General features: G+C 42.4%; 2 protein-coding genes and 1 long non-coding RNA gene across 4 annotated transcripts in view; 1 reads left to right on the top strand and 2 right to left on the bottom strand.

Moving 5' to 3' along the window:
* Window positions 1-26,690, top strand: part of LOC126627350 (protein FAR1-RELATED SEQUENCE 3-like) — a 52,136-nt gene that overhangs the window by 11,830 nt on the left and 13,616 nt on the right. The gene's annotated exons all lie outside the window — the stretch shown is intronic.
* Window positions 21,409-22,952, bottom strand: LOC126627356 (uncharacterized). The gene is made up of 5 exons (XM_050296827.1): window positions 22,786-22,952; window positions 22,483-22,666; window positions 22,183-22,389; window positions 21,887-22,078; window positions 21,409-21,803 (listed from the first exon to the last, which is right to left on the bottom strand). The coding sequence occupies exons 1-5, from the start codon at window positions 22,866-22,868 to the stop codon at window positions 21,642-21,644; spliced, it is 828 nt and encodes a 275-aa protein (XP_050152784.1). The 5' UTR covers window positions 22,869-22,952; the 3' UTR covers window positions 21,409-21,641.
* Window positions 25,418-26,256, bottom strand: LOC126627359 (uncharacterized). The gene is made up of 2 exons (XR_007624983.1): window positions 25,849-26,256; window positions 25,418-25,776 (listed from the first exon to the last, which is right to left on the bottom strand). It is a non-coding gene; the product is annotated as an uncharacterized LOC126627359 (long non-coding RNA).

Raw genomic sequence — 26,690 nt, 5'->3', positions numbered from 1 at the left:
CTCATTTCATTTATTTCGTCCATCTCTACCTTACACGGTGTACGATCCATTAGGTTCCTTTTAGCGAGGTAGTGGGCGATTAAAACCATTTTACATCGATTGTGAATTGAAACTATTTTCAATTCTCCCTTTAGTGATTACACACGTTTAGGGCTTCCACAAACCATGAGTGACACCTAGCCGTATGTCATGGTTACCCAAGCTAATCAGAAGAGGTGGAGAACCTATTCAGTCTGGGATTACAAATGCAATACGGTCTTTCTCTAATCTAATACTCTTGACCACATTGTTTGGTTTGATAGTTTATTTTCTCATGTCTACTATCCAATGTGTGTCTTGTGCTTATATGATTACCTTGAATGTGATTAGGAACACATTCCCAAATCTCATTCATACTCTGGCCAGAGATTCAAATCATATCAGAGAGTATTCTCCCTCAAACAGTTTGAAGGTTAGAGATCCCTTGTTGCGCATTCACTTGTCTCCATAGCTAAGCGGCTTGACCCCAACGATGCCGTGGACACCCTCCTGGTGGGATGACTTTGACATAATCAAAGATCAAGGTCTTAACCACAAGACAACTATGATGCCTCAGGTCAAAGGACTACTTTGCATTATCCCAACCATGAGTTCTCATGTGACATGGAATATGAGAACTCTTCGTTGATCGCGTTCAGTGAACTCATTCTCTATTGAGCACCTACCGCACTTGTCTTGATGTCACACACACCAATGATTCGAGACTAATCACTCTCCCTGAGAGAAGACATAGTACGTACCGATCTTGACGGACTGTCAATGCCCAATTGGCAATCCTATGATCAGGAACGTTTAGGATGTGTCTACGAAAGAATGGTCTCAAGAATCTAACTTCATTAGATTACATTCTCCCAATCACAAATTCCTTGGACTTTATTGTTTAAGCATATAACATTTATATGAGACGGCTCAAACAATAATGTATGCCCTTTATATGTAAAACTAGATTAGTTTAACATGTGAAATGTCCGTAAAGTATCATCACATGATTGGCTTTAGGGCACATTTCCAACAATCTCCCACTTGCACTAGAGCCAATCAGCTTGATCATCAATGATGATATCTCTTCTGTAGTCATTTCATAAATGGCTGAATAGTAGGCCTAGGCAGTGGATATCTATATGTGTTATCCACAGAAGCAACCTTGAGAATAACAACGTCACCATTATACATGATTCTCAATCATGTGGTTCAGTCTCTCATTTGTGTTCGGATCTTGATGAGACCTTGATTCCCAGGCTTGAGTTATCGCCCCATTAGTGTCATACACTTTCTGGTTGGAACCGAATAGAGAGTTCATAAATGAACTTTCCCATCCAAACAACATTGTTGTAAACTTCTATATGGCAATATATCTTGCATTCATAATGGAACACACTAAAGTCATTACTTTAATGTTTCCATCCAAATATCTCTTTACTCATAATAAAGAGATATCTGTTTATCTCTTCATTCATAATGAAGAAACATCCAATGATGGATTAGATTCATAATCTAATACATTTACGCTTCCATTACGTTACTTTGATTCTTCCTCGATCTTTGAGGAATTTATCCTTTAGTATTTCTTAAATACTTAAGGACTCACTTGACAGTTGCCATGGTTCTGATCCTGGGCTTGCACTGATATCGTCTTGTACCGTTCTGGGTACAACTCATATCAATGTTTTTCATACAATATGAAATACATAAATCACCTTTCTGCTTATGCATAAAGGATTCAATTTACGCATTATTTCTTTGGGAGTCAAAGGGGCACGTTCCCTTTGAGAAGGGCAACTTGCTAGTCTTACTAGAGTCATCCTTCTAATTGAAGTTTATCATCATATGAGAAACTTCCTAGCATCCATTGTCTATTATTAGGGATTGATATAATCCAATTATATCATGAAATATATCATTATAGATTTCCATCCCATGTACATAGACTATATCTCCCATATACATTCTATCGTTTATAGAATGCTTAAAGTCATAACTTTAACGAAGAAGTATTCTTTTCATTTCCAAAATTAATATATCATATATATTTAAATTTTAGGAACATGATTAACTCCCACTAATCTTTTGTAAAACTAGTAAACAAAAGATTCATTTACATCTTTATGATAAATCAAACGATTTGATCCTTTTCTCATAAAATGCAAATAGCTCCCACTAACTTGCTAAGATCCATGATGGATGGATCTCTACAACTTACATGTCTTGTGATTTATAGTTTTAGACATATATTATCAAGACTATCTTAATAATGGTTTCGGAAACCCATATTATGTCCAAACATTGAATCACCATTTAGTTGTAGTTAGCAATCTTCGAATTAATTGAAACTAAGACTACGTCAAAAATGGTTCCTTTAAAGTCAACCATTCTATTTGATTGTAGTCACCTTAAGCTACCAATTAGCTTTGAAGGTTTCATTATTTCGAGTCAAATGGTACTTTACCATTTTCTTGAGTATATATCGTATATGCACTCAATGTAGTCATAAAGTTCAAAACCATTCAACTGAGACGGTTTATAAATCCTTATCGACTACCTTGGAGCTTGTGGTATAGGAACTAGGTTGTTATATTTGTTGATTACTATCTTGTCTCTCAAAGAACCCATTCTTCGAGTTCTATCTCTCGTTCATTTGCTCTTAGGCAAATCACATTGTAGAATTACAATGAACTATCCAACAAAACAACATTTGTTAGTTGGTTTATAGAAGCGATATCCAAAAGTTATTTTAAGGATATCCTACAAGATTGTTATCAAACAAATATTGCTTGTTAGCACACAACCCTAAATCTTTAACATGCTTAAGATTTGTCTTTCTTTCCAACTACATCTTATGGAGTCATGAAAATATTGGAAGATCTTCTCAATCACAATCATATTGTTTTAGAAGTATATATCCTATATATGGGTAATAGATAACATCTAACGAACTAAATCTTATTCGAGTTCGTTCTTCTCCTAATGGAGAAATACATTATCTTATGATGCTTATTTCCTTGAACTCTTTCAAGGAAACTGTTCTAAAGTGTTACCTTATCTTGGATCAAATCTAAGGAGGTAAATACTTTAGACGTCTTACTCATCAACTTACATTACTTGAATTCTTTGAAACATTTTGCAAAGTATTCGGACTTGTGTTTATTCAAAATAAACTATAGTCCAACAGAGAGTGATCTTCGGTGAATGTAATTCAACATGAGTAATATTATGTTTGTGGACAAGTGCCACTAACATTTAAGTGAATTAATCTCAACAACTTTGTGATTCTTTCTTCTTTCCAAAAGAATAAAGATTCAAACATTTTGCCTCTATACAATTTTAACAAGAAGGTATTGGATCCGAATCTAACGATCCAAAGCATCCATCTTTCACCAACTCATAACTTATGTTTTTAGAGGTATCACAACTTTAGTTGGGATTAGTCACTACCTTGCAACCTTTTGGGTTTTAAGCATCATTATTTTCTAAACAGTTAACACCACCATATTATCTCTACTATAGAGACAATTAATTAGATTACCATAATCTAATCATTGATTAATAAAGAACATTGTTTTGTCAAACAAAACATTTATCCATTTCACATAGTGACTGAATTTAGTTCCTTAAAATTGGAATACAAAGACAATCTATGTTTTTCCAATTTCTTTGGTAGTTCATATGAGGAAGTAAGTACCATCTGCTTTCGCAGAGATCTACATTTGATTCACGTTTCGAATGTGAAGTACTTTCTCTTCTCTCATTTATCTTCTACTTCTTATTAGCCACACTTTTACAACGATTGTAAAACATAGTCACTAATACAGAATCATGCATTCAAGTAGAAGAACCAACTGTTTTGAACTATTCAAGAACAATTTACAACACCTTCGAAAGGTGTGTCCTTGACACTTGCAAGACATTTCTTGCAAATACCCCTTCCAATATCCATCCTTTCATAAAGAAAGTTTGTTCCCTTGGAGTTATTTATCTTCTTTATTTGACTTTCACCTTTGACTACATTAGTCATGGTCCCTAAACTCCCACTATCTCTCTTGAAACCTTTTTCAATTGTGTTATACACATCAAACATTTTGGAGAGTATGTGGTTATTGTTCACTATATAGTTTACAATAAACTTAGTGAACGATTAGGATAGGGAAACAAAGGTGAAGTCCTTGCCTAGTTTCCGTCTCGTTTAAGTGGTTTATCACTTCAACATTCAATGATTCAAAATCATCATAAGTCCATGTTAATGGACTATTTTTGTCAACCAACCATTATGTTCTAAACATAATTACAAACCTTCAAGAGTTGTACAAGGCAACTCTCATTTCTTCATACAACAATTTGTAAATGAAGAATCATGGCACATTTAAGTGTTCATGCCTTTGTGCTTTCTTCTCAAGTTCTTTGTTCATTTAACAAAGAAACAAGCACTAAGTGTTTGCATTGACTAAGAGTTGTTCAAAGCAACTCCTATTTCTTCATACAACAAATTGTAATTGAAGAATTATGACATTAAAAGTGTTGTCCTCTTTATGATAGACCTTTTCTAACATATTCTTCTAATGATACATTATCAATAGGAAGATTGTGAGGATGAGACTACTTAGATACATATGCAATCCTTTTAAGACATTCTTTGGGATTGTGGTACCTAAGTCCGGAAACTAAAACATTCGGTTTTGTCAAGTGTTGGATAGCGTTTGCAAATATATTGGTAAACAAATACATAACGAATATAAATTGATTGATTTTAAGCCATTTGATTCGGGTCTTTAAATCAAAATAGCACCACCCACTATTTTTGGCAAATTCCATATCCCTCATAGGAATTCGAGAGTTTTGGATGAAACTCCTAGTAGGTTATGGGAGGCTCACTATTACCAAGCCCACCTCACGATGATACGATATATGGCTAGCAACAATAATAATGAGAGAGTACGCTTACTCATTTGCAACTCATGCAAGTACCCATCTTATTTGGCCTCTAGAGAATGTAACCTCACAATGATATGATATTGGTTCCATTGCACTTAGTTAAGTTCTTCCCACCATGCTTAGTGTGTGAAGGGGTTCAAGAATAGCCTCACGATGATACGATATATAGCTATCCTCGTTGCCTACACTCACCTCATCATATGTATATGGATTCCTCCTGAGTATAAGCATGCACTGTGTACTCCCCCATGATAGGGTGAAGCCGGTGTACAAGTCATAAACGATTGGATCCCACCACGGTGGAAGGCCACGAAGAGATATTCTAAACATCTCTCGCTTATCAACTTAATATTGGTTTGGTTGAGGGTTTTAGGTCTCATCACATATAAACATACATTTTAATCTCTATTAAAACTATTTTGGTCCTATAACAACTATTGGTCCATCTCATTGTTTTAGTTGTACATAATACTCCCACTATGCTTTTAAAACGATTTTTAAAGCAAGAGTATATGATACTACTAACATAAACTTTGCATTCATTTGATGGACTACATAGTTGCCTTAGGGCCTAAGGATGATTATGAACCTTTGTTTAGATTCAACACGAGCCTTGTGTTGAACCTCAGTCTAGGAATGAAGATTGATTTTAGTTACGCGTTTAATCACATTAAGGCGTGTTGTCTTATGGGCGTTGGACCCAACTACTTCATTTTCATGCATATCATATAAAGCAAGAAAGAAGTACTTCAAAGTAAAGGTGAGCTTATGCTCATTACAACATTTGCATATAACAAATTACTTTAAAGTAAAGAAGAGCTTAAGCCCTTTTACAACATTTGATCAAATCAAATTACAACCAAAATTTAATCTACACATTCCCATGGTTCAAACAAATTTGAAACGCCTTTCACATAGCTCAATTATATTAGGCTTAGGTTCATAATCACCCTTTAATTAATTAACACTTTAACTAATTAATTGAATGCAACATTTTCATTTGGTTTTTGTATCCATAAAATTGATTTAAATGGAGCTAAACAAAATGAAAATCCAATTCTCATTTAAAGAGACAAAACAATTTTGTTCTCATCCTATTTGGGCCATCTTGCAATTAACCTCAACTTTTGGGCCATATTGCAAATACAAAAACTTTTGGGGTCACTTTGTATAATACACAAAAGTCACAACTTCATGTAAATACAACTAGAACCCAAACTTTTAATAATGCAAAAACATCATTAAAGGAACAAAACAATTTGCCCTTTAGCGTTTTTGGACCTAAACGTCAAAACGTAAACTTTTGGGCCAAAGTGCAAATACACAAAAGTATCAAAACTTTATGTAATTGCATAAAAACCCCAAAAGTACTCCCTTTGAGGGAGTGGCCTGTTTTAGGGAGAGGATAAGAGTGGTGTGTGTGTTGATTTGTGAGTTTTGTCAAAAACATGCAAGTGTATGTAAGATAAGATATGTTTTTGAAATAATTCAAACACAATTATTTCAATCATCATTTATACAAATATTTAACACTTTAAATACATAATAAATCATTTAAAAACATATCACATATACTTTATGAAATAATTCAAAACTTTGAATCAAAACACCAAACCTTTTTGTTCTTGACAAGAACATCAAGAACAATGAAGAACATCCATGAAAAACCCAAATTTTTCCATGAACTTTTTCCACCCAAAAACATTCCAAAACCATTCTTACTTAAGGGAAATAACATCTAACCAAACTAGGGTACTTAGGGGTTCCAAAGAACACATTAAAACACTTTTAACAAGTCAAACAAGAACCCAAAAATTCACCCTTTGATTTTGGCCGAATTTTCCCAAAAGCATGGCACCAAATTTTAGCTCCAATATTCATGCTCATATGAACAACATCTACAACATTTGAGATAGCAAATTTTCCAACAAAATTTACTTTCAAAGAAGCAAGAATAAAGCTTGTAACAATTACAACTTTTAGATCACAAACTTATGAACTACAAAACACAAAAGGATTCACCAACTACTAGACCTAGGCTCTGATACCACTTGAAGGAATTATTTTGAAAAACATGTTCATTTGAGCAACATCATATAGCATGCAATTAACAATTAAAAGGCGGAATCATGCTTGTATGTACTCAAAAACAAAACATGACCATGAAATTCAAAGCCTAGTAGATTGGTGAACCAATAATCAACTCAAAAATAAGTGAGTTGAAATTAATACCTTTGTAGATTCCTCTTTGCATAAGCAAAGGCTAATCACCCAAAGAGATAGGGCCTTCATTCCTTGCTTCTTAGATCCATGGATTTGGATGGAAGAATAGGTTCTCCAAGTTCCCAAAATTGAGAACCTCTAAGTCTCTACACCAAGGAGAGATTGGATGATGAATGAGTGACCTTGGAGGATTAGATGACTAGCTAATCACCTCCAAGGTGTTGGCCTCTTTAGAGAGAAAATGGAGAGACAATTCTCACCCATTTTCCCCAAAAATAAACCCTTATTTCACTTAATGAATATTTGGCTATAAAGTCATTTATATAGTCACTTCTTTAAGTGACCTAAATAACCAAAACCCTAATTCATTCCTTATGGCCGGCCATTTAGGGATTTTTGGGCTTTTGGGCTTTAATGAATCTTTATTCATTAAATTGTCATACAACTTAAGTTAATGGGCTTGACGTTCGAAGCCCATTGGGCCTTAAGGTCCAAAACTATCCCGTGGTCTTTAACGAACTTATTCGTTTGATTAATTAACATATTAATTAATCCTTGCCATAAATAATTAAACCATTCAATTAATCTTACTCATTTCATTTATTTCGTCCATCTCTACCTTACACGGTGTACGATCCATTAGGTTCCTTTTAGCGAGGTAGTGGGCGATTAAAACCATTTTACATCGATTGTGAATTGAAACTATTTTCAATTCTCCCTTTAGTGATTACACACGTTTAGGGCTTCCACAAACCATGAGTGACACCTAGCCGTATGTCATGGTTACCCAAGCTAATCAGAAGAGGTGGAGAACCTATTCAGTCTGGGATTACAAATGCAATACGGTCTTTCTCTAATCTAATACTCTTGACCACATTGTTTGGTTTGATAGTTTATTTTCTCATGTCTACTATCCAATGTGTGTCTTGTGCTTATATGATTACCTTGAATGTGATTAGGAACACATTCCCAAATCTCATTCATACTCTGGCCAGAGATTCAAATCATATCAGAGAGTATTCTCCCTCAAACAGTTTGAAGGTTAGAGATCCCTTGTTGCGCATTCACTTGTCTCCATAGCTAAGCGGCTTGACCCCAACGATGCCGTGGACACCCTCCTGGTGGGATGACTTTGACATAATCAAAGATCAAGGTCTTAACCACAAGACAACTATGATGCCTCAGGTCAAAGGACTACTTTGCATTATCCCAACCATGAGTTCTCATGTGACATGGAATATGAGAACTCTTCGTTGATCGCGTTCAGTGAACTCATTCTCTATTGAGCACCTACCGCACTTGTCTTGATGTCACACACACCAATGATTCGAGACTAATCACTCTCCCTGAGAGAAGACATAGTACGTACCGATCTTGACGGACTGTCAATGCCCAATTGGCAATCCTATGATCAGGAACGTTTAGGATGTGTCTACGAAAGAATGGTCTCAAGAATCTAACTTCATTAGATTACATTCTCCCAATCACAAATTCCTTGGACTTTATTGTTTAAGCATATAACATTTATATGAGACGGCTCAAACAATAATGTATGCCCTTTATATGTAAAACTAGATTAGTTTAACATGTGAAATGTCCGTAAAGTATCATCACATGATTGGCTTTAGGGCACATTTCCAACACGGGATCCCTGTCGACGCAACCCTATCTGGGCATCCGTCGAATATCGACCTGAAAACGCTCTTCGACCGTCGGGCCTTCGAGACCTTGAACCGTGACGGTCATATCCCGTCGAAGGAAGATATTCAGAAGCTTCACAAGAACTTCTGCAATTACAACACCCTCTATCTTCACTTCGCCGGTCGAGGAGAAGAATACCTGCGAGAGGGAGAGCATGAAGCCTTCCTCTTCTACTGGTACAACAAATACGTTTGTTGTACCAAGTCAAACAAGTGTTTGGTCGAGAACATGCCGATAGCTGAAGCCCTGGCTAGTGGTCATGTCTTGGCACTGAGTTCCAATATTCTCGCCCAGCTTTTCCGCTGCCTGGCCGAGGCGACCCTCCACAAGGTCGACCCACACCAGAATGGTCATCTCTGGGTCTTCCAGCTCTGGTTGCAGGTATACTTCGCCTCCCTTCGGCCGGCCATAGCTGAATTCTCACCAACAGAGGTGCTTGGGCCTCAACTGGCCTCTCGACCGACACCTCCCCATCAAGCCGAAGAGGTATTTCGGTACCTCTTTGCTCTCGACGACTTTTCCAACGACGAGTTCCTAATATGTCGTCGTCGAGACTATCCTTCCTCCATCAGGCTGCCTACCTCCCCATGGAGCGCGGAAGAGGACGCCGATCTTCGTCAGACCTGGGGATCGTTTGTGCTTGCTCGCGACCTCCCTCTCGGCTGTGATGGGAAACGGTCTGGTTGGGAAGTATATCATCCGAACTTCCTTGCCCAACAGCTCGGCTACCTTCAAGGCTGCCCTATCCCCCTTCTCTCCTCCCGAACGGTCCTAAGCCGTGGACGCGAACCTCGTTCCTCCGAGAAGGAGTGTAGAACCGCCGTGAGGGAGTTCCAAGAGCACTGCCAAAAATTCCGGCTTCGACCAGCCACCCCAGAAACTCATTGCACCGACACCTTCGGTGAGTGGTGGGAAAATTACACCCAAGAGTTCTTTAGTGCGCCGGTCGAAGATGTGGTGAGCAGACTCTTCGGCGACCGACCTAAGAAGGCCTCGGCCCCTCATACTCAAGGTACCTGTTCCATTTTCCTCCTTTCCACCAACCTTGCATATTGATTTGCCTCACTGAATTGTCTTTATCCTTTTAGGTAATCGGCCTTCGAGAAAGACGGAGGCAGTTGCCGCTGCTACGGCCGGGAAAAAATCGGTCGTGGCCCAAAAGGACAAACCTGCTGGTAAGGCCGTGCTGATCAAACGGACTCGCCAAGAGGCCAGGCCGGCTATCGAGCCTTCCCCGCCTGCCAAGCGGGTCAAACAACTGGCGAAGAAAGGTACACGGGAGATCCACGTTATCTCCAGCCATACGACGACTCCCAGTGCTTCCCCTTCTCCCGCCGCCGGCCATTCTGGGGTCAAGAAACAACCGGCTTTGGTCATAAAGACGGCCCCATCGCGGCCTGCCTCTGTGGCCGGCGAATCAGTTGTACCTCCCTCTGTCGAGAAGGCACCTGTCTCACAACAGACGGCTCCTACGACCGAGGGAACCTCTCCCAAAAATCCAAAGCCCACGGTCTTCGTGTTGGAAGAGAGTGAGGGGAGCGACGAGGTCCCGCTGGCGCGTTGTCCTCATACTCGTCAACAACCTCCTCCAGTATCTGAGATGGCGGTTCAAACCGGCCCCTCTTCGGCTAGTCGTGGCAAGCGCACAGTCGAGGAGCCGACCCCGGTGGCCGAACCTCTCGGTCATTCTCAGGACCAGGACGTCTCTGCCTCCACTGAAGCAGCTGCGCCAGTCGGCCCATCAGCAGCCGACCGTGGCAAACGACCGCTCGAGGAACCCGAGGCCACGGCGGAATCGCCGGTCCATCCTCAAGACCAAGGCTTCCACATTCCTCCACAGGAGGTTACCTCGGCTTTTGTAAGTACCTTCAATTTTCCTCTTGATTGCTTTTCTGCTTTAGAATTCTAAACAAGGAAAAACTAAATGTCAGGTGCCTGTACATTCTTTTCACCGTCAATTCTATACGCCGAAGGGCGTTATCTATATTTCCTGGCCGCCTCAGTGGCCATCAAACGTAGATAACCTCCATCGGCCGCGTGAAGTGAGAAGCAATCTGAGACACTGGGCTCGGCCATTGAGTTCTTTAGGTTCGAGCAACGACCCTGGGGACATGGCCGAGGTCTCTTCTCGGCAGGTTAAAAACGACACCTTCTTGCTATTCTTGTCATGACTTCCTTTAAGCTTAACCTTGTCTATTCGTGCAGGCTTCATGGGAGGTTGAATTCAAGGCTCTCCTCTCCAGCACGACTGCAGAGTCCGGCCCTTCGGCCGCTCCGACTGAGGCTGCCGATCCAAGCGCCCTAACCCAGTTGCGAGAAGTCCTGTCGCTCTCATCATCGCAAGTACTTGAGCGCAACGGTCTTGATCTACTCGGCGTGTGTCTGAACGACCTTGGAGCCGACGGTCGCCTAAGCGGAGATGCCATTGTTCGGGCATCATCTGCCTTGGAGCGCGTTCGGGAGACATTTAGCATCTTCCAGACTGCTCTGAAGGCCGAACAGGACCTGCAAGCCGCCACGGCCGTTCAAGACACCCTCCGCCCGAAGATTGACGATCTACGGGCAAAAGGAGAAGCGTTAGCCGAGCTCGACCGTCAGATGGCCGAACTAGCAAGACGCCGGTCGGTCATTGCTTCTGAGCTTGCGAGGGACTTCGAGTCAGGCGGGAAGGATCGCCTAACTGAGTATGCTGCGGCCAAAAAACGGGTCGAGCGCCTGAAGCTGGACAAAAAGAATCGGCAAGCTGAAGTCATCATGGCCGACGTGCGGTGGTTGGAATTGAAAGCTCTGCTCAGCACTCTTCTTCCCTCGTCTCCTTGAATGTATTCGACCTACTCATTTTTGTAACACCTGTCAATTTTAATGGAATGACTTTCTACAAAAAAAAATTTATTCACGCATTTCCCATGTGACCGGATAGTATTTCTTCAAGAACTTCCCATTAATTGGTAATTTGTGAACTACTCCAGTCCGGTCTTTAAGATGATACGCCCCTTTTCCGTATACCTTATGCACAATGAACGGCCCTTCCCAATTCGGCGACCACTTGCCGAACCTAGGATCTTTTATTCCTACGGGCAACACCGTTTGCCACACCAATTCACCCTCGCCGAACGTTTTCTGTCGTACCTTTTGATTATAGGCTCGCTCGGCAATCTGTTTCTGTGCCACCAGTAAGTTATAAGCGTCAAGTCGCGCCTCTTCCAAATCTTCTAGTTCCTGTCTCATGGACTGATTATATTCGGCGCTAAACAAACTACTTTGTTCAATTAATCGCAACGAATTTATACTCAACTCGACTGGTAGCACCGCATCGTGTCCATAAGTCAATACGTACGGGGTTGTTGCAGTCGCCGACTGGGGCGACGTTCGGTATGCCCATAATGCCTCGTTCAACTTCAAATGCCACATGCCAGGCCTTTCTTTTATTATTTTTTCGAGGATGCCAATCAACACTTTATTACTTGCCTCGGCCTGCCCATTCGCCTGTGGATAATACAGTGTGGACTGTTCCAGCCGAATGTTCAAACTGGCCGTGTATTCCTTAAACCTTTCGGCTGTGAAGATTGTTCCATTGTCGGTTATGATCGTTTCTGGCACACCGAACCGGGTCACAATGTGCTCCTCCACGAAATCGCAAACTTCTTTAGATGTTAGCTCGGCATACGATTTTGCTTCGACCCACTTAGTAAAGTAATCAGTTGCGACTATTATCCATGCATGCTTAGCAGCTCCAGAAGTCGGCGTGATTTTGCCAATTACGTCCATGGCCCATCCTCTAAACGGCCATGGCTTAATGACCGAATGTAGCGATTCGGCAGGGACCCTTTGTATAGGCCCATGGATTTGGCACTGCACGCATCCTCGTGCAAACTCGATACAATCTTTCAGTATTCTCGGCCAAAAATAACCGTGTCGTCGAAGTAGCCATCGCATTTTTCGTCCCGACTGGTGAGCTTCGCATACTCCTTCATGAACCTCTGCGATCGCTGGCGCACTCTCTTGAGGGCCGAGGCATAGCAATAACAAACCATCTTCGCCCTTTCGGTACAACTCGCCCTGGTACGTGACATAGTTCGTGGCGTGAACCCGTGTCCTGCGACTGTGTTTTCCGTTAGGATTGTCAAGATACTGCATAATGGGCTTTCTCCAATCATCTGGTACTGCCTCGGCAGCGCAAATTTCTATAGAGTCCTGGTCCTGCCGATCGAACAACGAAGGCAAGGACATGACCCTGGTGCGTATCACACTGTCTCGACGGAGGATTTGCTGATCAACCAAGGCCGGGTATAATTGTTGTAATATTGGTATCTCCCGGCCTAGCCTGCCCCCCAGGAGTTGTGCACCGGAGGCGATTTGAGCCAATTCATCTGCGTCGGTATTATGAACCCGAGAAACATGCTCGAATGTAATACCGTCAAAGGACTCGGCCAAATAGCTGGCGACCATGTGGTAAGGCGCCAGAGTACAACTCATGCAGCGAAAAGACCCATTAATTTGGTTAATCACTAGTTCAGAATCCCCGAGGACGAGGACACGAGTAGCATGTAGTTCAAGAAGGAGGCCTAGACCAATGACCAGAGCCTCGTATTCGGCCTGATTATTGGTGCAGTCGAAATCCAATTTGAGCGAAAAATACCAACGATCGTTGTGAGGAGACTGAATGACGATGCCCGCACCGGCCGAGGACGAAGTACTGGAACCATCGAAATACATCGTCCAATAGTTGTCGCGGGTCACCACCATGCCAATCTCGACATCAGCACCCCCGAAATCGTAAGGCGAAGGGTGCTGGGCAAGGAAATCGGCCAACGCCTGTCCTTTCACCGCTTTTTGCGGCACGTATTGCAAACTAAACTCGGACAACGCCATCGTCCATTTCCCAATTCAGCCCTTCACAATTGGCCGGGTAAGCATGTACCGGATAACGTCAGTCTGGGCAATGACTTGGGTGACCGACGGGAGCATGTAATGCCGAAGCTTGGATGCAGTGAAGAACACGGCGAGACAGAGCTTCTCAACGGCGGAATAATTGATCTCCGGAAGACTCAGATTACGGCTGAGGTAGAAGATAGCCTGTTCCCGTCCGGCATCGTTGTCTTGCGCGAGGAGGCAACCGATGGACTCGTCGGCCGCCGAAATATACAGCTTGAGAGGCTTACCGCGCTGAGGAGGGACCAGGACAGGTGGGTTTGTAAGGGAAACCTTGATCTGCGTGAACGCCGCCTGGTGCTCTTCATTCCACATGAACTTATCTGAGTCCTTGAGCTTCAAAAGTGTGGAAAATGCTTTCATTTTACCTGCCGAATTAGCAATAAATCGGCGTAAAAAATTGATCTGGCCGAGTAAGGACTGTAATTGTTTCTTCGTTGTTGGGGGTGGAGCAGTGATGATGGCGCGAGCCTTATTCTCATCGACTTCAATCCCACGATGATGTACGAGAAAACCAAGAAAATTCCCGGCCGATACACCGAAGGCACATTTGGCAGGATTCATCTTGAGGTTTTGCTGACGCATGCGGAGGAACGCCTGTCGGAGATCGTCCAGATGTGTCTGTCGGCGCTTAGATTTGACGACAACATCGTCGATATAAACTTCGACGATGGTGCCAATTAAATCATGGAAGATGGTGTTCATCGCCCGTTGGTACGTGGCGCCGGCATTCTTGAGGCCGAATGGCATGACCACCCATTCGTAAGTGCCGAGTGCCCCCGGGCAACGGAAAGCGGTTTTGTGCACATCGGCTTCGGCAATAAATATTTGGTTATATCCGGCATGTCCATCCATAAAGGATAAGATCGCATGATTTGCCGCGGCATCGATTAACAAATCTGAAATCGGCATTGTATATTCATCTTTGGGCGTCGCCAGATTCAGATTTCGAAAATCGGTGCAGATGCGCAGTGCACCACTTTTCTTTAATACAGGAACAATATTCGCCAACCATTCGACATATCGAGCTGTCCGAATGAACCCGGCTTTCAAAAGCCGAACTAGTTCGTCCTTGACACTGAGTTGTACTTCGGTCGAGAATCGACGAGGTGGCTGACGGAAAGGCTTGAATCCGGGCTTAATACGTAATTCATGCTCGACTAAAGCACGATCTAAGCCGGGCATTTCATGATAACTCCAAGCAAAACAATCTTTGAATTCCGTAAGCAAGGCCCGCAACTCGTCCTTCATTTGTTGAGGAAGTAACGCACTAATAAACAAAAGTCGTGGGTCATCGGCCGTCCCAACATTAATCTCTTCCAAAGGGTCTTTAACAAGGGGCCGATGATCTTCGAGCTCGGCCGGGGCGGCTCGAATTTTATCAAAAGATAATACAGGCCCATTATCTCCCTCAGCAAGGAACTCGACGAGGTTAACGCCCGAATTTGGTTGTTTAGATATCGTATACCAATGGGCCAGCAGTCGTTCCATAGTAGATGAAACCGCGGCCCTACGTGCTTCCCGATCGGCGTCAAACATCGGTTTCGGGAAGAAAGTTAGCTAATCCGAGTCTTGCCGAATCCTGCTGGACAGTCTCGGCACCAACCTCGATAGCTTTCTGAACGGAAATCTGAGTCGGCCGTCCCTCTTCATTGAAGCCTTGCAACGTAATATAGCCGACGTGATCGTCATAATACCGTGCTTGAATCATGTTGGCTTCGAAGGGCTGGCTATCGGCCGGATGAACAGTGACCGATTTGCCGTCCCAAAAGACAAGCACTTGGTACAATGAGGAAGGAATACAACTGGTTTGATGAATCCAATCTCGGCCGAGCAGTGCATTATACTCGGTTTTGGAATCAACCACGAAAAAGGCAGTCATATGGGTGCGACCGGCAATATTCACAGTTAACGGAAGCACACCTTTGGTGTGGGACTTGTCGCCGACAAAACTACTCATTGTGATCCCTGACGGAATAAGCTCGTCATTCGAACGACGTAAAGCCTTCATGATGTTCAGGGGCATGATATTGACAGTAGCTCCACAATCGACAAAAACTTTAGAAACCGGATATCCTTCGATGTGTGCCGTTACATACAATGGCTTTAAATGGTGAAGCTTGGCCGATGATAAACGAGGGAACAACTCGGCCAAAGCGGCCTTTAGACTATCATCTTTTGCTGTTGACTCGCCTTCAGCAATCGATACAAAATCAACATGGCCAGGTTCCTCGACAACCACATCTCCATCGAGGAAGTTTGGTTGAGCCGTGCTTGATTGAAAATCGGCAGGTAAAACATGGACCATACTAATTTCCATATTATCCAGGACTGACGGGCCCATCTGGTCGAGACCCTCTTCATTCGGTTGGTCAGCGACTACGGACTCAGTTGTCGCCAGAGTCGGACAACGAGATTCTTCCGTCCCTTCAACAACGTCACTCGGCGGAGTTGCTTCGGCCATTTGTTGGTTCTGCGTGACCGCCTCAGGTAAGGTCGAGATTGACAACGAACTTGGGGTCAAGACCTGAACCTGCTCCTGGTAGTGTAGCCGAGCATCCCTAGTGTCGAGATAAGCATCCAAACGGGCAATACGTGCTATCTCATCGGCCGTAAGGCCGAAGAGAGAAACCGCCGAAAATACTTCAAAGTGATACCGTAAATACTGAAGGTCCTCTAGCGAGAAAGGAAGGTCAGCGACATCGATATCGGTATACGGGTCAACTTCAAATCCAAATACACGAGCTTCTCGTATGTGCTGGAACCTTGCTTTCAATCCTGGATCTGAGGTCTTCTGGATGATCCGCTCGGCATCCGGACAAGTCAGGATCAGATCAATGGTGTCCTGGCATGCCTTCGGCAAACCATACAGATCGTTGGCCGAATGATTCTTATGAAATTCTCGCATATACTCTAAAGACTCCCCAAGGAACGGGGGATGCAAATTCCGCCTAATTTTGACCAAAGGCTCTTGTATAACTAGCGGGGATAATTTGCTTTCGGCCTCTTGCCTGAAATGTTCAAAACGTGCCTTCATTTCCCCTGGTCGAATGAGAAGTTTGATCCGTTTATCAGCTTCTTCAAACATGGTCTCGACGTCTTGATCGACCAGCCGTTTCCCCTGAGCCAACTCTGTCATAATTACAGGAGGTGGTCGCTCCTCATTACTGGCAACGGTATCCTTCGGCCGCCACTTAGGGGCCGAAGTTTCTTGGGCTGCTTGTCGGCGAGCCATGCAATCTATCCGTTGATGCCGGCGTTTCTGAGATTTGGACAACGCGGTGTAGACGCCTTTCGAAGAATGATATGTATACCAACGTTGATCTTTAGGCTCGGGAGGCTTGAAGGTCTTTTGACTCCGTGATGATCCTGTACTGCTAGAATTACGCTTATAGTAATCATCGTCATAAAATGAAGCATCAAAATCAAGGCGCCGCCTGACTGGGGGTGTTTCTTCCCTCCGTACTTTAGAACCAAGCCTCTCAAAAACCCCATGATGGTGGCCTTCACTGGCTACCCTTTGCCAAGTTGCGGCCACAGGCTCCGAAGAAGGCTTATCATCTGGTTCACTGTCGACCTCCGCTCTACATTTCCTGCATAAAACCGTCGTTCCACTATCTTCACCGGCGCTATAATCCACCATAGGTTTGACAATAGCGGGCCCCGTTAAAGCCGTAGGTGGTTTATTTGAACGAAAATCGGCCATGAACCGTGGCCGAACATTCTGATTCCGTGGGCGTTGTGTCTCAACCACTTCAGCCTTGCCTTTCCCTTTGTCCTTGGGTAGGTACGCGTTGACCATGTTTACTGTTGCCGCGGGGAATGGATCAGTATCCACACTCATCTTTTTTTCGGGGAATTTCAGTTTGCCATTATCAATCCAGTTTTGAACGTTGTCGCGAAATACGACACAATTGTTTGTCGTATGTTTGCTTGAATTGTGGTATTTGCAATACACCTTCCCTTTAAGCTCTTCGGCCTTAGGAATGTTGTGACCAGGCCGAAGCTTGATAATTCTTGCGGATAACAGTTGGTCGAAGATTGCGTCAGCCTTGGTAATATCAAAAGTGTAGACCTTTGATGGTTTCAACACTCCTTCAGCGGCCGAGCGACTTTTGACTTCTCTAGAATCAACCTGAGTTAATGCCTTACAAACGTATGGCTTATCTATCACTATCTCGGCCGCATCCACACTGATGCATTCATCCTCGGTTGACGCATAGCTGACAGTAGGATTTTTGTACAACGTCCCCCGAGATGGCGTTTTCGAAACCTTCTCCTCACGGAGCAAGTAGTCGTATTGTTCAACATGCTGGGCTAATTCATACATGTCCCGAAAGTTTGCCCCCAGGAATTTCTTTTTGTATTCGACGTCGAGGCCGTTCAAAGCAAGCCTGACGAATTCGACTTCGGGTAAGGGCACTCGGCACCAATTCCGGGCCGATTTGAACCTAGTGAGATAGTCCATTGGTGATTCATCAGATGCCTGAGCCATCCTTGCTAAGGAAGAAACTGACATCTCCATCCCTGGTCGATAAAACTGCTCATGGAACTTCTCGACCAACTCTTCCCAGTTCTGGACGGAATTGGGGGGTAGATTGATGTACCAAGCAAACGCCGAGCCGGTCAATGAGAAGTTGAATAGCCGTAACTTATGAAAGTCGCTATTGACATCTCCACATTGCGCGGTGAAACGAGCCACGTGCTCCAACGAAGATAAAGACGATTCACCGGCAAAAAGACTAAAATCTGGGATCTTGAAACCCTTCGGGTACCCAAACGATTCCACGTAAGCTGGGTACGGATGAATAAACTTAGGAAACTTCGGCCCTTTCTTCATGGCCGAGTCAATCATCCGCTGAACTTCGGTCATATCAACAGGTGTCGCTTCGACCCTCTGGTCGGCCCCGTCTGACCTACTATTCGACCCTCCTCCTTTCTCCAAGTTAATTGGTTTGAGCAGGGCAGGAATAGGCCCGGCCGGTACAATCGGTGCCGGGTTGTTTTCTGGTAAACAAGGCTGGCGAAGATCGAAAGGCCTGCTGCCACCAACTTGACTAACCAGCATTTCGAGCAGCTTGGTTTGCCGATCATTGGCACTGAGTATCGCGTCATGCAGCTTGTCAATGCCTCGACTGAACGTCTGCTCGACTGACCGAGACTGCTCGTCCAGTCGCTTTCGGAGAAACGACCTTGTTGGTGGGTCTGATCCTTCACCACCATCCTCGTCACATTCCTCTATTATCCCTTCATTGAGAACGCATGTGTTTCTGTTAGGGATCTCTAAGCCACGGAGTTGACCGCCGAGATTAAGTTCTCTCTCTCGGCGAGTCGCGCTCGTGGACTCAGGTGTACCAACGCTAAGGGGATTCTGCGCCTGTGGCACACTCTGTCCTATGCTTTGACTCGGTAAATCGGCTGTCGACTTTCCCATAGCTGTTTTCTTTTTTACCGATCGTGTTTCAATTGGCATGAACTTCGTAGTTTAGCACTGGGTCCCACCGGGCGTGCCAAAATGTTGACCCTAGAAACTACAAAGCCTACGTGGCGCGCAGGCCGAGTATATTCTAAGCTAACTACGTCCTTCGGTGATTGCGGGGCGTGCCAACTCGTCGGCCGAGGCTCGGCCGAGGAGTAAATTTGATGATGCTGTGTTGAGTCGCGCTACTGACTTCTACGTCTTACGATTGCGGCCGAGAAAGGAACACGTCTCGGCCTCTTGGGTTCTCGAGCCTGAAGACAAGGCTGCTATTTCTTACAAAGTTCACGAACTGAACTCGGCTTGCAATGTGTCGAATAATAACTGTGACACCTCACCTCGCCGAGAAGGCTAATGAGATGACCTCGACCAACAAGGATCCGAAAACCCCTCTCGACCGAGACTTGGATAGGTAACCGACCGTTCTCGCCGCAGTGCTGTTGATGCCAACGGAAGATACTGCGAGACCGACCGACTCTACGGTGACAGAGCTATCTATGCCGACTTAAGATACCACCGGTTGCTTCCACAGTGCTGTTGATGCCAACGGAAGATGTGTCAGCGAAAAAGGAAAAGAAAAAGATCTCAAGTTGCGAGAGTTTGCGCAGGGCAATTTTGTATTGATTTTGTGGGGGCTCTTCCATTGCTGAATGTCTTGTATTTATAGTAACAGAACACCGAGCCCGAGATCCTATCCTATTCGAACTAGGTTTCCCTCTCCGGATTACCATTATCTCGATCAGTCCTATCTCTGCTAGGACTATGAATTTAGTCCTTAACTGGACCGGATTCGCCTTCTAATTTTACTGATCTCGTCGAGGGTCCCTATTGTATTAGGACTCGACTTGCACCCTGATTTAACCGACCTAGGCCTAGAAGCCCATGAGCTGAACGCCCCATGATCCTCTCGTCGTCCGTCATCCCGGGCCGAAAGTGATTCCTCCCTCGGCCCAAACTGTTATTTTGGGCCCAAACACATCTATAAGAAAGCACTGGTGTAACTAACGCTTGTTTTAATCTCAGCGAGCTGCTAGGCTTATCCAACACTGGAGGAGATAGCTTGGTTTCGGTACTCAAGAATTCACATTGTTTTTCTGTAGTCCTTAGTTTGTAACCATTGTTTTAGCTTGTGCTTTAAACTTATGGTCAATTTTGGGACAGTAGAACTGGATACTGAATGAAAGAAGGTAGATGTGAGTAACAGAAGAATATGATAAAACGGACAGGGGATTGGGATGATCTTTTGATTGAGACATTATGCATAAAGAGTATGGGAGACGGTTCTTTTCAACTGCTGCTTATGATAACTTTGTGAGAGAACTGCGGGAAAATTGAAAAGGGTCGGTTGAAAAAATCGGTTGAAAGCTTTCATACATAATTTCAACATGTTACAATCTCTTCAAGGGTATGAATGGTGCTATATGGAGCCCCAACTTGACGCCTGAAACGCTCTAATAAGGGCGGATTATTTTATCATGGAATGTGCATCAGGCTTGATAATTTTGAAGCTGTAGAGAGCGTTTCTGATTGCTTTAGACAATCTGGGCTCGGCTTCATTTGCTTTACCCTTCTTCGGACACATTTGGCATGGTGCTAGAACCTTGTTTATGTTGAATCCCACATCGGCCATACAAAAAGAAAAGTAATAGTTTAAATATCCTAATCCCACTCTAACTAATACTGAGGCCTTTTGTGATAAAACCCCACACCTGATAGGATTGTGCATGTGATAATTACCAAGTTGGGGACAATATCGGTGTTGTTGGAAGTGAGCCGTATGGTCTGTCTCTCTGATAATTCTACAGTTTAGAGATGTGTTTTTTTTCTTTCTGGTATTGATCCAAATTTAGATGCTCAAGTGGAATTTGGAGCATTCCAAAAACTTGGAGGTCCAACTACAAGAAAACAAGTAGTCTGATACAATATGCTTTGTTACATGTTACTTTTCCATGCATCTTTATTTACAAAACTTGCAGCCTGGTGGCGTGGCAGTAAGGAGGTCGATATGGTTTTTGCGAGGCTGGAAAAAGAGTACGAGGGCATGCAAGGAGGTCGATATAGCAGGACTGAAGCTAGATGAAGAAACAAAGTCTCAAACGTTGTTGCAATTAGAGGAAGAAAAAGGTTAGGCCTTTAAAATTCCAGCTTTCAGATCAAAGTTACATGCTTGGTTGCCTTTTACATTCCATTCTCTCTGTGTCATTCTTTACAAATGATAGAAGTGCATAATGTTTTTGCCTATAGATAAACGGCAGCGGGTGTTGTATTTTATTGTTTTGTGCCTGGCTTTCTACATCATCCTCAGAAACGCATACATACAAGTAAAATAATTGAGCTCTATCTATGGATTCCATATCTCCTTCAACCAACTCAGCTTCTGAATTTGATAGTTCACAGTATGTTCCTTCCATGTGTGATCATTGTCAAGATAGTTCTCATAAAAACTCAGCTCACCGTTTTGCCTTACTGTCACTGCAGCGCTGCTCCTGGTGCCACAGCGTCCCTGTACAATTGAAAATTGACGGATATTTGAGTTTCAATTCTTACAGTTAACTGGAATATGAATTCATTGCTAATAGCGCTTACCAGTGGCGTGTCAACTTCAACAAATATGGAGCTTAGATTGAACTCCCAGTCAAGTTCACATATATGAGGTAATTCTCTCTTATCAGCTTTAACTCCGTCCCTCATTAGTTTTTCAACCATTTCCTTCACGGGCATTTCACCTTCACCGTATTTCTTAATCTCTTCCTCGAAATTTAACCGCAAGCGCTGAGCCTGCAGGACATAAAGCCAGTAACCAGGCACATGAATGTTGGATCAATGACACAAACAACCATGTAATTAACAAAATGAGTAAGGTTAGTTCAATTCAAACCAACCTTGTGCCAGGGTGAGTCGAGCTTTGCATTTGATAGCACATGAATCCCTGGAGAAACTTCTTGAACAAGAATCGCTTCTCCTTTTGGCCTGTTGGAGAGGTAAATCATGGTTTTGGAAGGCATGTCTGCCAAAACCAAGTTAAACCCGTTATACCGATGCGCCTCCTTGGCCAATTCTTGTGCAAATTCCTTTGGAGTCTTGGTGCTCTGCCATTGATTTATTTGCACAACACATTAACAGAAACTAACACAAGAACAACAATGGTAAAAAGTAGCAGGTAAAAAGAACGAAAACTGTACCTTTAAGAAGAGCACAGGTAGGTCTCCGCGGCTCTTTGCCTCCGGGTCGGTATCCAGCTCGAGTACATTTGTAAGAAAAGCGAGTCTCCCTCCTCTTGAACAGGCCAACCATGTCCCTCCTGCAACCTCATCTCGCCCGCCTAGTATCTCGCAACCTTCCCACCATCCGACTGGTTTTGTAGGCCTTTATATACGTACAAATTAATACATACATATATGAAGATTAGATAATAAACAACCCCATTGACTTAATAAATCAAATAAAAGTAGCGTAATTGTGAATTAGATGGGTGACAGACTTGCCTGTTGTGATATTCATCTCTGTTTTGCAGGAGAAGGAGAGGGTAAAGAGGGTGGGCTTGCCAAAGGAACACTGCTATACACATCGTTCAATCAAACTGATTCTTCTATCTTACATGTATAATATATATGTATATATACGTAGAACCTGAGCTAGCTCTGGTTTTGTATAAAACAGGTGGCCAAAGAAAACCATTATCAATAGCATTGGATTTGAATAAATTAACTCTTAGTCACAAAAGTAGTTATGAATAAAAGCAAACATACGGTTTACCGTCTCGTTTTTAGAGAACATTAATTTTTTTTTCTTTTTAAAATTGTTTTTCTTATCTTGCTATTAGCGAGTTACTTTCACTTCAATAACGCTTAAAAGATTACGTTTTTATACCACACTTTAATATTGCAAAAACGTGGTATAAGTAATGTAAACTGTATTCCTTTTTTAATTTGTCTTGTAGTTAGAAATTAGAGTTGTGGAAATCCGAATAAATATGAAATGGCCTTTCGTCCCGTCTCATATTTATTTCATTTCTTGCCACTTTTGTTTTGTTTTGTATTAGTAAAATAGTCCTTATCCTTTAATCCATTGTATTTGGTCTTATAGGAGATTAGAGTGTGCTAAATAGGATTAATTAGTGATCGGATTACCCACACGCAATTAATTAATTAATTAATTAATTGGGTAAGCACCAATTCCTCTGCCTATGTTTTGTTTGTTTCGTAGTCAGAGCATTTAAAACAGCCTGTCGTGTCACTTGCAGGTTTCGGAGGCACCGCTTCTTCCTCTATGTACTATGCTAATTTCTCCTTTTTGTTTAAGGAGGCGCCGCTTCTTCCTCACCCTTATCGTTTAAGGATATTAATACATTGACGTGTGCAAATTTTCTTCGCGCAATGCTTTTAAAAAATAAAAATAAAAACTAATAAAAATGATTTGAAAACTTTAAGTTTTAATGATAAAGACAAAATAAATGGTAAAGTAAATAGTATCATAATTGACTTTTTAGTATAAAAATATGATTTTTCGTTAAAGTAAACAGTACCGGAAGTTTTTCGTTAAAATTCTCTTTTAAAAAATGTTCAAACAGATTTTCTTAAAAGTATGATTTTTTATAAATTTTTTATATTTCATGTTTAATGTTGGCACATAAATTGATGTTAAACTATGAGATGATAAAGAGTTTATAAAAAATCTTATTTTGAGAGAGGCTTCTTAGACTTTCTCATACATTATTAAATCAGAATATCACACTTTGTGAACTCGTTTAATAGAAGTTTTTCTCCTCCTCTAGGTGCCACAATTTTGATTATATTGAATGAACGCAAGCCTTTTCACATATATTAAGGAAAGCAACTTCGGAGTTTATACGTTCTAATAATACGATATAATCAACACTAAAAGATTGGGAAGTAGGCTAAAGCTTCACAATGATTGGCCATAAATTTGGTTCGAATTCAACTTAAGATCTCTCACTTACAAGAATAATTTATACTTGGATTGTCTTGCTAATTATGGTTTTTATATATAGAGCGTCTCTGATCTACTAGGTACAAATTTTAGGCAACCTACGCTGCATTCAATTTACTTATCTAAACTTTGCCCCTATAGGATGAGGCAAAGTAACTTTAGCAACATTTATTGTGAAAGGGAAAATATGTAGGGTCTAATTTATCTCAATTGTAGAAGGGATGTGTTATCCACACATCATTTTTTATTTATTCCACATCTCTTGTTAATTTTTGTCATTTGATCTTCTTTAATTCATCCGATTCGACGGTCGAAAATTAAAAAGGTGTGAGAAAAGTAAAAAATGGTGTGTGAATATCACACCTGATAGAAAAGGGTGATATGTAGAATCAGTAATGAAAAAGGCGCATAAATATCCAACCATCATCTGTTATACGTGATCTAAAATATGAATCAAAAGATCGTCTCTCAGCATAGTATTTTCCCAAGATACGGAAACTCAATATACCTCCAACCTCGGAGTTCCACAAGTTCAAATCTTAGAAGAACAAAATAAAACATAGAACAGCACTTGCACCACCGTTGAAAGACTTTGCACTAATTTCTGCACATCCAGACAACTCTCATCATCCTTGTACAGCTTACAAATGGACCAGAAAATCTGCCTTCCTTGGCTTATCTGCAACAGCAGGATCAAGTTTGTACTCGATCATCTTATATTCGGTCACGATCCACTTCACAATACTTCAGTTTCCGTTTGACACTGACTTTCTTGCCCTCATAAAGGACGTCAAATTCTTTGCCATTAATCCAATGTCCCTTAACATTTTACCAATTCGAGTCTGATCCAGGCGGCCATAGGTGATGAAATACCACGTATTATTTGCTTCAGGAATGCAGTACTCTTTGCGTATTTGATACAAAACAAACATTACTACTTCAATCTATAGAGGTCAGATGGTAGAAATGGGATCTCACTCTTGCACTTTACCATTCTGTATTGTTGGATTCAGTGGCGGTGGGTAAAACATGAAGCTAACCAAGCAATTCACTCGTTCGTGTTCTGAGCAGATGCTGAGCAATTCACTGGTGGCTAGAAGAGGTTGGCTGAGCAGATGCCAAGCTCTCTTTTTTTTTTTTTTTTTTTTTTTTTTTTTTTGGAGAACCTCGGCGGTACGAGGGAAATTTATTGATAAGAAAAAAGAAGATACACCTAGACAGGGGGGGACATAAACCTAACCCCTCATAGAACAAGAGAAAAGAAATACAAAAAAGGGGGGGACATGCACCTTACCCCTTTTGAGAAAGGAAATACAAAAGAGGGGGGGACATAGACCGTACCCCTCTTGGAAAAGAAAGTACAAGGAAAAGACTGGGCGGACATAAGCCCAAACCCCTCTATAAAATACAAAAGAGGGGGGGACATAGACCGTACCCCTCTTGGAAAAGAAAATACAAGGAAAAGACTGGGCGGACATAAGCCCAAACCCCTCTATAAACCTAAAAGGTAAAACCTGCAAGACAAGCTGCAAAACAAAAGGGAATCCGAAAAGGTTAGGAAAAGAAAGGAGAACACACATCAAGAAGAGGAGACAAACCTGTAGGTTGGCATGCCCAAGAAATCTGAGTGCAGGGGAGGAAGGATCTCTATAGGGGGAGTGGAATGCCAAACAAGAGAAGATGATAGAAGCCCTAAATTGGCTAATTTGTCAGCAACAACATTCCCTTCTCGAAAAATATGAGAGCAACGAAAGACCATGTTCTGCAAATGGAGAGTGCAATTATTCCAGCGTGTCTGGAGAGACCAAGGGGGAGAGAAAGATCCAGAAGCAAAACATGATATTACACTAGAAGAGTCGCTTTCAAGCCATAAATTTTTCCAGCCTCGCGCGTGGGCCAATTCGATAGCAAGGATGACAGCATGGAGCTCCGCATAGAAAGAAGTACGATGGCCCAAGCTTAGGGAGAAACCACCAAGAAAATAACCTGTAGAGTCACGAAAAACCCCGCCACAGACCGCAGGACCCGGATTACCTTTAGCAAGGCCATCAGTATTCACTTTAACCCAAGAAAAAGGAGGGGGGAGCCAAAGAACAGGGACAATAGAAGGAGCTTTACAGGAGTTAGGCGATATTCCAAGGGAAACTAAAAGTTGCCTATCCAAAATGCCTCGTACATGGCCAGGGGTGAGAGCTCCAACCTGCCTAATCCAGGCCGAGGTTCTGAGTGCTATAAATATTTGGCCATTTTCTGATGCACTTCTGAGTGCTAAATCATGAAGCAGAGACTGGAAGTACTTTCCTGTTTGCTCGCTTGGAAATAGATTATTGAATGGTATATTTCTTTATGAGAGTCAAGAAGGAGAGATTGGGGGTCGAATTTGGGTTTACTGTATTTATTTATTTATTTTGAACAAACGATATTATCTACACTAAGGGAA

The sequence above is a fragment of the Malus sylvestris genome, chromosome 6, assembly GCF_916048215.2.
Source record: "Malus sylvestris chromosome 6, drMalSylv7.2, whole genome shotgun sequence".
Lineage (NCBI taxonomy): Eukaryota > Viridiplantae > Streptophyta > Magnoliopsida > Rosales > Rosaceae > Malus > Malus sylvestris.
The sequence above is the reverse complement of the archived record's forward strand: the minus strand, read 5'-3'. Positions and strand labels throughout refer to the sequence as shown.

Excerpts from the sequence above, each read along its gene's own strand:
- LOC126627356 (XM_050296827.1), bottom strand. The coding sequence starts at position 22,868 with ATGTGTATAGCAGTGTTCCTTTGGCAAGCCCACCCTCTTTACCCTCTC. Across the intron at positions 22,390-22,482 it reads TACCTGTGCTCTTCTTAAAG|AGCACCAAGACTCCAAAGGA; the intron begins GTACAGTTTTCG and ends AATCAATGGCAG. Across the intron at positions 22,079-22,182 it reads TCGACTCACCCTGGCACAAG|GCTCAGCGCTTGCGGTTAAA; the intron begins GTTGGTTTGAAT and ends TATGTCCTGCAG.